This window comes from Chiloscyllium plagiosum, chromosome 41 (genome assembly GCF_004010195.1).
Source record: "Chiloscyllium plagiosum isolate BGI_BamShark_2017 chromosome 41, ASM401019v2, whole genome shotgun sequence".
Classification (NCBI taxonomy): domain Eukaryota; kingdom Metazoa; phylum Chordata; class Chondrichthyes; order Orectolobiformes; family Hemiscylliidae; genus Chiloscyllium; species Chiloscyllium plagiosum.
This window is the reverse complement of record NC_057750.1, coordinates 15320990-15336573: the sequence shown is the minus strand read 5'-3', so window position 1 is coordinate 15336573 and position 15584 is coordinate 15320990. Positions and strand designations below refer to the sequence as shown.

Sequence of the window (15584 nt, the reverse complement as noted above, 5' to 3'; positions counted from 1 at the left end):
TCTCTTTGAAGTGAAAACAGAGGCTTTCCTTGAGTGGGAGCTGAGATTGCTTAGCATGTGTATGGCACAATTGCTATCACACCCTTCAGACCTTTTAAGGAAGGATAAAGCAGCTTGCCCTGGTTTAGTGTCCCTATAACAATGCCTTATGCTTCCTGTCAGATCTGCTTATCAGCACAGTAATCACTTTCACAGGACAGAGGCAGAGCCCAGATTGTCACGTGACGCTGGGCCAATCAGCAGCAGGTTTACCTGCCAGCTACCATTTCGTACTGTCTTTAGTGCTGTATTGACAAAAGAAATGAGATGAGGATCGTTAATGGATGCCATTCAGTGGAGCATTCAGTATTTCATCAGCCTTGATTGCTGTCTCAGAAAACTCAAACTCACCTTCCCATATTATCACTTTTCTTTTGTTTTAATTTAAGAAAACATATATTGTGGGTCAGATTTAAGCCGATGTGGCCCAGAAGTTCCTGTTTTGTGCCTTGTAACAGTGGGCCCTAATGTTTACTGCAGACAGTGGCTGCACGTTACGCTTTTCACAATTGGTTTAAGATTTGAACAGATCTGTTGTTGATCAATGCTTGCCTTTCGTTTCTCCATCCACGCTGCACGCATGGCCAGATGTCTGTCACTGGAATGTGACAATTTTTTCTGGTGTTCAGCCATTGGATGACTTGACAGTTTTGCAGCGCTTGAAGAAAATTGCTGCACCTTGAGAACTGCGGAGAAAGTTTTTAGGAGATTCCTAAAGCTGATGGGAAGAGTCAGCCAAATCTAGTCCTTCCACTTGTGGGATCTTGCTGTATGTAAGTTGGCCCTTTCCAACAATGCAGCAGTGACTATACTTCAATGTGCTGAATTGCCTGTAAAGCACTGTCGAAATCGGTCTTTTATTACCTCAATTACAATCACAACAAGGTTCTCTGGTCTAAACCCTGCTTTGGGCTGTTTCTTCTTGGAGAAGAAAGCAAGTACAACCCACTGCCCATCCCTCACTTAATTTCTCGACACAATGGTGGCCCTTCCTCACTTTTGCCACCCAGAAGCTGATCCTGGAGTCATGTTTGTTCCCTTTGTTTAAATGATAGTGAGTTTAGTCTTCTTTTTGCTTTACCTTAGTTTTATCCTGAATCCAAGGAAAGGCGAGTGAAAGATATGTTGTTCCTTGTATCTGGCCCTTTGGTGGTTTTTCTGGGATTTTTGGAGCTTCTTGAGGTTAGGGGTTCGGTGAGGGGAGAGTGCTGAACTTCATTCATTGTCGGTGAAGGTAATAAGCTCCCACCATAATTGGGCACTCCCCAGTTCATTCATTGTTTGTTCACTGGTGGGGAATTTGTACCAAGCCTTTGCCATTCAGAGAGCCAGAGACTGCTGACGATAAGGAGGAAGTCTATCCCTGTCCTCAGCTGCCATCCCCACCACCACCACCTGACCTTCCTCGATTAAGACCAGGGCTGTCCGAATGGCATTGTATCTGCTGTTTGAGAGTTAACAGCTTGAAGGTTTTGATGGTACTAAGTTCTAAAAGGAACAGCTCCTTAAATGTCAACTTAACTGAGTTCCATTCTTCTTCTGCCCTCGGTTACTCGTCATGCTGTATCTGAACAACAAATTCTTACTTCACTCAGCAACATCATTCCCCCACTCTCTTCTCTGCTCTCCAACTCTGCACATTGAATTCCTTTATGTTGAATCTGCTGTGTTGGCTGTTGAAGATGAGATGTAAGTTTTTCTAGCGAGGGATGACCAGTTTCGATCCAAGTTAATGGCATATTGCAGGCCACTGATACTTTGTCACAGCTTTATTTGCCCAGTGCTTTCCTGATTTTCAACTATTAGTAATTCAATAACATGCATTGTCCATGAGGCATGGAAAAATTAGCAGAGGACCCACTTTAAGGTGGATCACTACCACATTTTTCATGTTGACAATGCTTCTGTGTGAGGCAAGGAAGAAATTTTAGGAAACTAAATAAATGAATTTTCAAAATCAACTAATGTCTGGAAACTTTCAGTAGCTGTAGAGGACGAGTTATGCAGCACTAACACTGGATGTTTTGAGTAATTGTCATTTGTCTAAGGTACTATGAATGATCAAAAGCTGTGCCAGAAGGAGATTGAAGGTTACTCTGTCTCTGGGGGTATGTCTCAAGGGCTTGGGAGTTGGCTGCAGTGGCTGGGGTGGGAGTCAGTGAATATACTGGGTGGCTGGAACTGTGGTTGGTAGATGTGTGTCTCTTCCCCAGGAGACTGCTACAGTCAAGAAAGCTTGCAAACATCCCTGCTTCCTCAGAAAGTTAAGGAAATTTGGCATGTCCACATTGACTCTTACCAATCTTTATAGATGCACCATAGAAAATGTCCTATCTGGATGCATCACAGCTTGATATGGTAACTGCTTTTCAAGATCGCAAGCAATCAGAGTTGTGATTGCAGCCCGGTCTATCACAAAAACCAGCCTTCATTGATTCCATCTATACTACCTGCTGCCTTGGGAAAACAGCCAACCAAATCAAAGACCTCTTCCAACGTGATGATACTCTCTTCCATCGGGCAGATGATGCAAATGTTTACAAACACAGGCCAACAGATTCAAGAACAGCTTCTTCCCTATTATCAGACTTCTGAATGGACCTCTCACCTATTTGAGTTGATCTTTCTCTGCACACTCTCTGAAGTTATGACACGATATTCTGCATTCTGTTCTGTTACCCTGATGTACTTATGTAAGGTATGATTTTCCTGGATAGCACGCGCAACAATACCTTTCACTGTATCTTGGTACATGACAATAATAAATCAAACCAAATGATGAGCGGAGACATCAAGGAGAAAAATGGCAGGGAGAAGTAAATGAAAATGACTTCTGTTGGCCTTTTTTTAATCAGTGGGAATGCAGTTCAGTCTCAGTCATTGAAGTGATAATTTTGATTGACTGGTCTCATGTCCAATGCTTGTGCTGTGTGCAGAGAATTTTCATAAAATGTTGTGGGAGTTCTTATAGTACATTTAATTCAGCAGGATGTGTAGCTGATGTCACAGCTCTGTTGTAGTGCTGTTTCTAGCAACATCCTTTCCTAAACTAATGTGTGAAAGCTTCTGCTGTCAGGGAGGGAAAGATGTCTGGTGTCTGCATCAATCTGAGACTTCGATCTGCTTGGTCTGTCCGTCCAAAATGGCTGCCTGGAGACTCCACAGACAGCTGCTGCTGTTCTTCAGAGAGTGCCCAGAAGCGTATCCTGCTGCGTGTGTAATCAATGGGAACTGAACAAGAACACAAACCACGTGACCCAGTCTCTCCTGAGTTGAAGCCCCGATAGGCTTGGTGTCTGATGGATTAAGGGAGAGAGAGAGATCTTTTGAAGTTACCTTAACCCTTTGTGGTTGGGAACTTTTTCTCCTTGTCAATGGATAGCCTTTTACTTGATTGAGCAACTGAAGCTAAGAGACCGTGAACAAAAGAGCAGTGTTCACCTTGAAGCTCCTTTGTATTAATTGTGTAGGGAGGGAATTTTGAAGTCCCTGCTTTACTACACCTAGCACCTGGATCATACGCGAGTGTAGCTGGAGCACTGATTAACCGAAAACACAAAGCTACTTAGGGGGATATTTATTCAGCAGTCCCACAAGCAGCCATTTGTAAACCAAAAAAGATATTGGGATTAGATGGCTATGTAATCGAAATACCGTAGAACAGATCCAGTTGCTGTGTTGACCAGTTGGAACTGTTCTTTTCCTCCAAGCTGCGGTGAGGTTTGTCTCTTTCTCTCGCACATGCTTCCAGCTTTCTCCTCCTATAAGTTCCATTTGAGCTGGTAGTTGACAGTTCCTTCAGGTAACACTTTGTCCTCTGTGAGCTTGGTGTCAGCAGCGTACGAGACCTGGAAGAGTTGCCACAGTGTAATTCTGCATTTTGGGAACGATCAGGGTAGCAGTACTGCCTAATCTTTTTTATTGTTTTTTTTCCCCCCTCCCTTATTCTGTAAAAACCTGCAGGAGACTCTTCAATGAGAGTTAACAGCTTGAAGGTTTTGATTGATGGCAAGTACGATTCGGAGCAGTTCCCCAAATATAACCTTAACTGAGTTCCATTCTTCTTCTGTCTTGGGTTACTCTCAGTTGCAGAGAGGCTGTCAATCAGTGCAAATCAGATACCTTACCCCAGCTGCCCATCCCAGTAACCCATCTAAATATGCTTCTTTGCAGCTTTAAATCGGTTTATGCACCAGCATTGTGTCAAAACTTTCCATAGCTTTTCGCCTGAGGGTACACTTTTTTTTTGCCATATTATTAATTACAGGGGAGATGATAATGGGATGTTTAGTCGGAATATCCATTGATGCATTCCAGAGATATTGAATGGAGAAATTAGGTTCTTTCCATGACACGTTTTCATTGGAAGGTTGGGGCGATGTGTTCTTCAAAAGTCTGAAACTAATGGCCACAATCCCACTTTGCACTGCCCACTATCTTTTCATTTATTGAGCAGGCACGCACATCGTTCTTCGATGTGACTGAGTTGTGTCCACTATCATCAAGGGAGATGGAAATCAGGGACTTTTGCTGGGTCAGTGATGGGGTGTTGGTTCTTTGTGCTGGTACAATGACTTCCATCATTGATCTCAACTTCAGGAATATTAGCCTCTTTTCTGGAAAGACGCACCTGATTTGGAGTGCTTCCTGGTGGGTTTTTGAGGATGGGAATATTTGTGACGCTCATTTCACAGAGCAGAACATTCTCCAATGTGGGGAATGCTGGAGAAACTCCAGTCTGGCATCATTTGTGGGCACAGGAACAGAGTTAACGTTTGGAGTCTGGTATGACTCTTGTTCAGCAGCAATAGGTATTTTGCCTTTCTATCTCTGATACCTACCTTTTATGGTGGTGTTTCTTTGTAAATCTGCATTGTTTGTGTAGATGCTGCAGAACTGTGAAGCAGGGTGTAGATGAGGGCTACTTGAGCATGATGAAGGATTCTTGCTCTTCAGCAATATTCCAGATCAGGTTAACCTGAAATTTCACACTTCAGCTAGTGCTGCTGGATTTTGAGACCGATAGGTTAACGTCCTGTTGTTTTGGGTGGCTTGGTGGGTAAGTTGTCTTTTGCAGAAGGAACTGTTGATTTTTTTGTTGGTGACTTCATTGTTAAGATGGAATGCCAACTGCCCTGTCTTCTGTTGATTTGGGACAGGAGCGTCACTTCTGGAAATAGTAATCCTGTAGGTCAATGCTGCTAATGAGTGTCCTAGTTTTGTCCTTGAGCAGTGATGCCTGTGTCAGCACTGTCTTGTCATCAACGTGGATGAATTCCTGGATTTGGTGCTGGGCATGTGTCCTGTATTGACATTGGACAAGGCTGCAGTAAATAATAAGTATATCCAAGTTGCTTGGTCAAATCAGAGCACAGTAATCCTAGTTAGATAAGAGTAAGGCGCACGATGGGGTTTTCCCCTTAAGTGGGTAAATTGAACTGTTTCACCATTTGTTGTTTGTTCGCGATTTGTACAGGCCAAGAGCTGGATAATTGTGATGCAATACTACCGACTGAGGTCCCTGATGTTCCACAAGAAACACTGCCTAAAACTGGTGAGTAAATTCCCATTTCTGGTAGTTTCGGGCTACAATCCGCGGACCTCAGGACAAAGTTTTACTTAACTTTTCACTTTGGACTGAATGGACAGACCATAATGCTGCAGTTGCAGAGACAACGAGATGAATCCAGGACGTAGGAATTTTGACTTTGAGATTCTACTCTTGACCAAGGCCAAGGCGCTGCATGGAGTTTATTGCTCTTGTGACTTGGCCTCTATTGTGGACCTGCTGTTCCAGCTGCTATAAGTTTTGCTTCCATTGACTATATCAGTTGTACATGGATACTTATTTTCCTTGCCAGCCTACCTAATGGGCTCTTGTGTGGCCTGTTCTGTTTTCTATTTGTCTGTGCTTCATAGAAAACCAAGCTGACATTTACTGGCTGCTAGGATTAGTTATTTGAATGCATGTTTCAGGTATGATATGAAAATATCTCTGCATCAAAATGTGTGTTAATGACTATTATGAGTATTAATACTCTTATTTTCTTATGCTGTTAAAATGTTGTCTTGACTGGCGAAGTATAGTCCAAAATGGATGCGTTTAACTGTTCTGTCCCATTGCCTACTGAAGATTGCAGCAGAGGCTGGAGTCTCAAGTCTGCAGCAACTAAAAACAAAAGCACTGCAAAGTATGTGGTGTACTTTTTTTTTTCAATGTTAGTAGGCACTGTATAAATGCAGTCTCTCGGCTTTCCCATGTGTCGACCATAGCTGGGCTTTGAATGGCAATGCTCTCTGGTAACTCTCTGTTCAGTTTGCCTGCAGTGAACTCTTGATTTTTTTTCCAATCAGCATTATTTTTGTTGGGGACCACTGCTGTCGCAGTTACATGACTAACAAAAATAAATTTTCATAATTGGAGGAAACCATGTAGCAAAGGGCAACAACTGATATATAGTGATCACTCTGGAGGTCTAAACTTACCTATTTTTGAACTGAGAATACCAAGCCTATTATTTCATAATGATAAGAATTGGGAGCTGTGGATAAATTTGTGTCCTGTCCCAGTATCTCAACAAAGCGTGTATCCAGGTGCAACAAGTGACCAAAAGACTAATGAAATACAAAAGGTCGCAGTTCTTCAATTGTACAGATCCTGGCCCTTTGAAGTGCTGTTTAAGTTCAGCATGGATTCACAAAAATTGTACAGAGGTTAATGGATTAAATAATGAGAATAGATTCTGTAAACATTATTTCCATTCACTTAAGTCTAGAAGGTTTAAGAGATGGCCTGAATTAAACATTGAAAAACTTTTGTGGTTTCAGTAAAGTTCATGCAAAGTACTCTGTCAATCAACACTCAGATCATTTCAGAGTGAAGGAGCACTTTAACATTCAAAGGGCAACAAAAACCTGGACTTGCCTCTCAAAGGCTGTGAATATAGTGACAATGGAAGATTTCATGCGTGACATGGGCAAAGGAATTAAGAACGTTGGAGTGAGAGCTGTGAGGGCACCCAGAGTGTTATAAAGGGTGGTTAAATGATTTGACAAAAAAGGTGGCAAATGGAATATGATTTGGGGCTGTGCAAAATATTCACTTTGGATAGGAAAGATGCAACAGTAGAAACATGGACTGGGTACCAAACATGATCCATATCGTGCATGTCAGATTAATAAGCAGCAACACTTCAACCACTGAAGAGTTAATCTTTGTTTTAAAAACTTAGAACACATCTGAAGTGAAAGATTATCAGCTTGAGATTTGACAGGGAAAGGTGAGTTAATGTTAGTATTCAGAGGAGATTTGGTATGCTTTATGTGAATCTCAAAGGTAGCATGCGAGCATAGCAAACCATTAGGAAGGAAAATGTTATCTTGTCCTTGATTTCAAAAGATTTAGCATTGAGTGAAATTTTGCTGAAATTATATAGGACCTTGGAGTAAGAGTCACACCTGGAAAGCTATGCACAGTTTTGGTCTCCTTGAATGCCTCAACCAGAATACAACCAAGGTTAATGAGAGAGATTCGAGCACAAGAGGATTGTGCTCTGAGGAGAGGTGGAGCATGATGGTTGAAAATTTTGTAGCGTTTAGAAGACCTTTTGGAAATGTGTAGGATACTTGGAGAGCCTGACCAGGTAAATCCCTGCACGAGTGTTTTAAGCTAATGATAATTTCTGAATGAGATGGTCAGCAAATTGCAGCTGAGATGAGAATTTATTTCAATTGAATGGTTGTGAATCTTTGGAATTCTGTATATGTGGCTGCTCGATTGACCGTTTAGTAGATGGTAAATTATTGAACACTAAGGGAATCTAATGATATGGGAATAATGTGGTAGAGTGGAGATTGTTTAGAAATTAACTTGTGATTTTGTATGGTAAAGCAACCTGATGGACTTTAGGAATGTTGAATTGTTCTTCTGTTTATTAAACCTTGGATTGAGATTTGGTCTGGCATTTATGTGTCTGCTGTCAAATTTGGGGTCGTTGCAATGAAGAAAGCTGAGTATCTTTGTTGATTCTCGATGTATCTCCCCATCCTGTTCCAGTCAGGTACCTTCCTATTACTGTAGTTGGCAATGATGAACACCACAGGCTTGCAACTGAGTTTGGGACTTTTAATCTGTCTTAGATTAATAAAATGGGGAACAATGAGTGGAGAGACGAGATGAACACTGTTCCACTGCCTTGATGCACAGTACAGGGAAGAAACATTGCCTAAGGAATGGGGGAGCAGCAGGGGATTTTTTTTTTTTGTCAAGGGTTTTGACGCTGGCCATTAAGTATTTTCCACTTGAAGCATCCAGCATATCCCTGATGCAGTAGAATGTGGGTCTAGATTGAAGCTCCCTTCATTTAAGGCTAATACAGATCGTTGTATTAACCTTTGGAACAAGGAAACTATTTTCAAAGTAGAGCTTGTCAAAGAGGATTGGAGCAGCAGATTGTATGTATTCCTTGGTGGGTCCCTTTTAACAGCCACCTCTAGTCATACAATGTATCAGTATTCAAAGTTTGTGAGAAGATTTGTAGCTCGGGTGCTCGTTGTTGTGGTTCTGTTCGCCGAGCTGGGAATTTGTGTTGCAGATGTTTCGTCCCCTGTCTAGGTGACATCCTCAGTGCTTGGGAGCCTCCTGTGAAGCGCTTCTGTGATCTTTCCTCCAGCATTTGTAGTGGTTTGTCTCTGCCGCTTCCGGTTATCAGTTCCAGCTGTCCGTAGCAGTGGTCGGTATATTGGGTCCAGGTCGATGTGCTTATTGATTGAATCAGTGGATGAGTCAATAAGCACATCGACCTGGACCCAATATACCGACCACAGCAGCGGACAGCTGGAACTGACAACCGGAAGTGGCAGATACAAGCCACTACAAATGCCGGAGGAAAGATCACAGAAGCACTTCACAGGAGGCTCCCAAGCACTGAGGACACCTAGACAGGGGACAAAACGTCTGCAACACAAATTCCCAGCTCGGCGAACAGAACCATAACAATGTATCAGTATCTCTGAAGAGTTGCAAATGCATGATGGAGTTTACAAACTGAGGTCTGGCTCTTGACTGTCGAACTAGTAATGGAGCTCCAGTGCCCCAAAGTGCTTTGTTTTGGTCTCCATCTACTCTGAGCACCGTGTGACTTTTTTTGTTGCATCTTTAATTGCAGAGGACCTGGAGGAGGAGATGGAAACAGAAACAAACCTGGATGGCCCACAGCAGTTGACAGAGAAACAGCAACACCAGCTCAAACATCGAGAGCTGTTCCTATCACGCCAGCTTGAGTCCTTACCAGCAACACACATACGGTCAGCATGAAGTATTCTTATGAATTATATGAACTTATCTATGAACTATAGTTTTTATGAACTATACTTGCTTTTGCCCTATCCTCTCTTTCAGTCATGTACAAGGAGGTAAGTCCCTCCTTTGGGAACAGTGTACCCAGGCAAGAAGCTGTTGGAAGCAGCATGAAGTCTAGAGGTGCTGTACTATAATTAATCCATTTATTCGGGTACTCTGCTGCCTTGTCACAAGATCATTAACACGTTGTATCTTGGATGAATGATATCCGAAGCCACTCATCAGACCATTTAACTTGCACAGCCTTAAGGTTGCCCTTCCTTCATTTAGATCCAAACTTTGATTGTATAGCCTAAAAGATAGCTTCACATGCACCACCATTTGGACATAAAGAGAACACAATGTAAACCCACCCAATATTTTGCTCCAATATAACTTTCATTCTCAGGTTTTCCAGAGCAGAAATTTGCCACTAGGAGTTTAAAGGTAGATTTTCAAATGTCTGAGAGTTGGTCTCTTATATCAATAGCCTTCCTATTAGAGTCATAGAATTATACAGCATGGAAACAAGCCCTTCAGTCCAACTCGTCCGCACCGACCAGATATCCTAAACAGATAAATTCATTTTGCCAGCACCCGAGGAGCAGGAAAATCGACGTTTCAGGCAGGAGCCCTTCATTAGGAACTCTATTTTCCTGTTCCTCGGAGACTGCCTGACCTGCTGTGCTTTTCCAGCACCACTCTAATCTTGACTTTGATCTCCAGCATCTGCAATGCTCACTATCGCCTCATCAATGTCCTGTACAGCTGCAACATGTCCCAATTTCCATACTTAATGCAATGACCACAGAAGGCAAACATGCAAAATGCCATTTTCACCACCCTGTTTACCTGCAACTCCACTTTCAAGGAACTTTGCATTTGCACCCCAAGACTCTTTGTTTGGCAACACTATGTATGAACACATTGAATGCTACAAACTATGTATAAACTGATTGCACAGATTTTTTTATTATTAGTTACTATTTGCATGTGGCTGGACAAAGTTATTCACCTATAAAGTTTCACATTTGTTTTTATTGTAGTATCCATTACTTCTAACTGTTGAATTAGCCATCTAAAAACAGATTTTTGAGCTGCATAAATTGCATGGTTCCAGTTTATGACTGGACCAGAAGAGTATAAGGTTTCCTTAGAAACCGTTTCTTTTCCTTGTGTATTTTAGGAATGACTGGCTTGTTGTGATGTAACTGTCCTAATTTAACTTGCATCTGGAGAAGGGAGGGGATGGGTGTAGGGATGGGGGGGGTGCACTCAACTTGAAGTTGGTGGGCAGGATGGAAGGAAAGATGTTTTCCAGTGTGTGGGTCAGTGACAAGATTATGACCCTGTTGTTAAATTATGGTAATGACAGGAGGAAATGAAATGCTTTAAGACCAGTTGTAGCTTTGAATCCGTCCCTCTCATTCATATTCAATTATTCAACATAAGCGGGATTGAACCAACTCAATTCCTCAGTGTCTGCTTCGGTCCATTTAGTCAGAGGATACATTTACCAACTAAGCCGGTGAAAGGAGTGCATACGCCAGGTGGCTTGGGAGAAAGGGATGAGTTGAAGAGTAGAAAGAGAAAGAAAATTGCTGGTCTCTGGCCTCTAACAAGACGATGATAATCCAATTTGTTTCCTCCTTTCAATGCCTTTGGCCTGTTAAACAGAATAGTTGAATGTATTAAGATTTCCCTTTACATACAAAGACATCTGCTTTGAGTGGCATTGAAGTAGAAGATCAACCATGATCTATGATTGTGGAGTGGGCTTTGCTGACTGGCCCAATCTTGCTCCTGTGATGGAGACTGGTGTGGTTGCTTCCGTTGATGCTGCCATCGGTTTGAAAAGAGCTGGGAGGCAGGAAAGAGAATGCAGTTACATTTGGTAGACCTCATTGTTTTTAAATGTTACTATGATTCTCTAACGATCAAAGCAAGGTTAAGTCATGTACATTTTCTCCAATAATGGAGAAAAGCAAATTGTTCCAAATCTGTATAAACAACGTGCTCATCCTTCATCTCCAATAGCAAAGTACAGGTATGAGGCTAATAAAGATAATGAAAAGTGCAAAGTCTGTTAAAAAGGATTCAGTGACCTATTTTGTTGGAAGCCTTCTATTGTGGGTTATGGAACATACTGAAATGCTGAGTTAGGTTGTGGTTTGTTTGGTCTATGTGGAAGTCGAAGATTTGGGGGCCCACAGACACACGTGGAGTTCCAGTCACAGTCCGAGCAACCATTGACTTGGTGGAGCAAGCTTGAGGGGTGAAATAACCTGCTGTTGCTCCTGTTTCTTATTTACTTGCATGAATTTAAAGAGGTAGTTACCACACAGCTGAAGAATGTAAAGATATGGGACAAAGACAACAATCTTTTAATTCTGTTTTGTGGGTCTGGTGACTAGGTTAATCTGACTAATAATGCATGGTTTGGACAGGAGGAGTATTATAGGGAAAAATCACAGAAATGGATGGAAACTGATTTTGGGGCAGCAGTGATAATGAAGGGGCATTTGCAAATGAGGAACAACAGCATGAATATCTCACTTGTGGGTACCATATACCTCAGATGCTTGGGTGCTTTGTGATGAAAGTCCTGAGGAACAAAATGCAGTCAATAATGAGCTTGGCAGTGGCATGAATTAGTGACACAATGAAACAAAGGAAGCAGAAGTCTAATAGAAACGGATAACCTCGGATCGTGAAGTTTTGATGGCTGCTATAAATTTGAGGATAAACTACGAGGAGACCAGAAAAATGCAAGTAATTTGACTTTGAGTTACTCTGAGATACACAGCAAAGCTGGTTGGCAGGTAAGTTGATTTGTGTGGGAAAAGTCTTTGTGGATGAGATTTGAAGCTGAAGTGACACTAGTTAAGAGGAGTTTTAAATAACAGTTGGATAATTCAAATACTTGAGTGGGCTGTCCCACAGGGAAAAAGAATATTCAAATATTTTTAGCTTTTTTGGCCACATAACGATGGATGTTGATCAACTGTTCAAAAAGCTGCATTTCTGCAAAGTGATACTAATTAGAGCTGCATAACCAATATGGATTCCGAAGGAAAGCCGTGGGTCCTGTTGAAAACAGCCTGTTTGTCTGGCTTTATTTTTAGTGAGACCTGTTTTGCTGAAACAAGTTGCTTTCAGATAAAAGCAGATCTCGCCATGCTTTATTGGTATCTTTAGGAAAAACCTTCAGGAATCTATGATTTCTGATGAGGCAGAGCTGCATATTTGGAAAGATGTGCTTAGGATTTGAGTAGAACTTAAAAGTTGGAACCTGGCTTGTGGGCTTTTAAACCTATCAGTTTAGATTCTAACCTGAACAGATGTGAAGTACGTTTAAAATCAACAGTGCTATTGACAGATATTATTCCAATCATTGTTAATTGTCCCAAGTATTCACCGAAAGGTGAGGAACTTCAATTATACATATACAGGTTTCTCTGTATACAAAAGATAACAAGAGAAATTGTCAAGTTTGATTGGTCAGTTGGACCCATTGTGCACTTACAATGGGCCAGATGCTGCTTTAGATCTGTTGAAGTTAAATACTGTGATGAATACCCTGAAATCTAGAACATTTTATGGGCAAGTAAAATGTTAAGGTTTAAACCTGATAAATGCACTGTTAATTTTCCATCCGTAAGTGAGCTAAAGAGCATGGAACTCACTACAATGCTTCATATTTTATTGTTTCTGTTGATAACCCAGTATAGCTGGTTTCATAATATTTCTTTCAGTGAAAATGGAAAATGTCCTTTTTCTTGGAAAGCTAAAAAGAAACAATGTTTAAATGTTTGGACTGCCGGTATAGACTTTGAGATAGTGGTATTGGAATTTTTTCTTTGTCAACTGCAATCCTGCATTTCTTTCATCAAAATCACCCCAACCCCTCAATCCTACAAATGACTATGCAAACCTTTTCAGCTGTCTGTCCTTTGTTGATATACTGCATACCTTCTCTTGGACCTCTGCATTTACGTAGGGATCACAATCATTAACTGAGATCAGTGTTGTTCATGCCAGTTATTAATCTAAGTAAGTGTTCTGAAGTTTGTAGATGGGACAGCAAAGTGGTGTGTTTGGGAAACTGCTCCACTTATCCCTTTGTCCAGTTTTGTTACATCCGTGACTGTTTTTAGTTATTTTGCAGTAAGTTTTAAACATGTCTGAAGTTTTTAAAACCAATTATACAGCTCTGCACATAGCCAAATTGAACAAGATTAGTTCAATATAAGCTCTGTTACATAGAACTGTACAGCACAAGATCAAGCTCTTTGGCCCACAATGTTGAGCCAAACATGACGCCAAATTAAACTTATCCCTTCTGCCTGCTCTTTGTCCAAAGCCCATCATTCCTTGCATGTTCATGTGCTAAACATCCATTAAAACGCCCCGATCTCCATCACCATTCCTAGCAGCGCGTTCCAGACACCTACCACTCTGTGTAAAAAATAAACTTGCCCCTCAGATTTGCTTTGAACTTTCCCCTGTCATCTTAAGTGCATGCCCGCTAGTATTAGACATTTCAACTCTGGGGACAAGATTCTAACCGTCACTCTTTGCTTTGTCTGAAGTCAACCTGCAACTTCATTTGGGCTGCATTTTGATCTTCAGACACAAATATACACACAGGAATAACCTGAAGAGCTGCAGTTTATTATCATGGACTCAGTAATTTGCACATGCACTCAGATTCTTTGTAAACAAAGATTCCAACTACTTGAGTCTGAGAGAAGTCAGCCTCTAGATGAGTAATGATTTCCTTGTATCTGTTGGTTTATACTATAGTTTTTCATTTGCCGTCACGCCCTGCCCCTCTCCCTGCTCCTCGCGCCCCGGCCCTCGTCCCCCCGCCTGCCCGCCGCCCCCTCAGCCCCACTCTCACTTTCAGAGATCTGCAAAACCCTGCTAGTCTGCAAGTGCAGCTCTGCTTACTGTGAAAGCTTTAGACATGGAGTATTATGTGGACAAGTACAGTTTTGATAATGGAACAGCCAAACTACCTCTTTGCACAGAATTATTGGATTGTTACTAAAGTAATAGAATCTGTTTTGCAATTTCTTCTAAGTGTACAATTAGTGCCGTTACCCACTTATCAAGGCTGCATTATCCAGCATCCATCCTACTTGACCAAAAGACTGTTTGTTTGTTTTTTTTTATTTGTACGTATTGAACAATTTAATATTGGCATCATTCAGGCATCTAAGTCACAATATAGATGAGACTGTGTTTTAATGCCTCCCTGTGTTGGGAGGGAGACTTATAAAAGATATGCACATTTTTTTTTTGATTTCCCTGATTAATCAGCATTTTTTCCCAGGTTTCCAAAATGTGCGTGTTGGGCCCACTCACAGCTGCATCTTTTGCTGGTGCCTCAGCATTCCAGTAAATATAAACCCTGTCCAGTAAGAGGTACTGGACAAAAGGAACAGCATGAATTAGTTGATCACTCTGCTGACATTGCTGCAGCAGCAGAGCTCTGTTACTAATTTGGACTGAGTTTGTTTAGTACCCTGCTTGGGCAAATTCTGTTTTAAGTGGAAAGTTGAGGGGACTGCTCTACTGAATTCTTACAGCCAGCCAATTCCCAGACATGAATTCTCTTGAAGTTTGACTTCAATTAAAGACTATATCTAAAGTATTGGATGGACACCAGCAATTGGAATGAAGCATGAGTATCCATGTATATGTAGTATTCAGAGGAGGGTTCTGAGCCTTATGCGTGTTCTTTCTGCTGGTTTCAATTTGAATGTTTGCCTGCAGTAGGTTAAACTTGCTATAGGCCCCAGAGTTCCAGGGTTAATTTGTATAATAGGCTTTATGTCTCACTGCATTTTGATATAACAAGCTCTCTCTTTGTGTCCTCACAGAGGTAAATGCAGTGTGACTCTGCTGAATGAAACTGAAGCGGTCTTTTCGTATCTGGAGAAAGAGGTACGATTTCTTCTTTTTGACATTTTTCATGAGAGGAAGTTCAATAAACTGCACAGGGAGCAATGACATGCATTCTCCAATGTTCCCTGAGCCTTGTGTCAATGTGCATTAAAGTGTGTCTGAAAAACTATGCATGCAACATGGGCTGCAAGTTTGCATAAGGGTGTGTAAACTGGATGAGTGAATGCATTTATCAGTCAGCAATATATGCCTATACCAGATATCATTTTAACAATCAGCAAACTTAAGGTGT

At 41.5% G+C, this 15584-nt stretch overlaps 1 protein-coding gene across 4 annotated transcripts in view; it reads left to right on the top strand.

The window, feature by feature from the left end:
• Positions 1-15584, top strand: part of LOC122542881 (metastasis-associated protein MTA1-like) — a 100640-nt gene that overhangs the window by 43148 nt on the left and 41908 nt on the right. For all 4 annotated transcript variants that reach the window (XM_043681001.1, XM_043680999.1, XM_043681000.1 and 1 more), the window contains exons 4-6: positions 5516-5593; positions 9207-9345; positions 15268-15331. In XM_043681001.1, coding sequence (XP_043536936.1) covers positions 5516-5593; positions 9207-9345; positions 15268-15331 — 281 coding nt within the window. The remainder of the gene's footprint in view (positions 1-5515; positions 5594-9206; positions 9346-15267; positions 15332-15584) is intronic.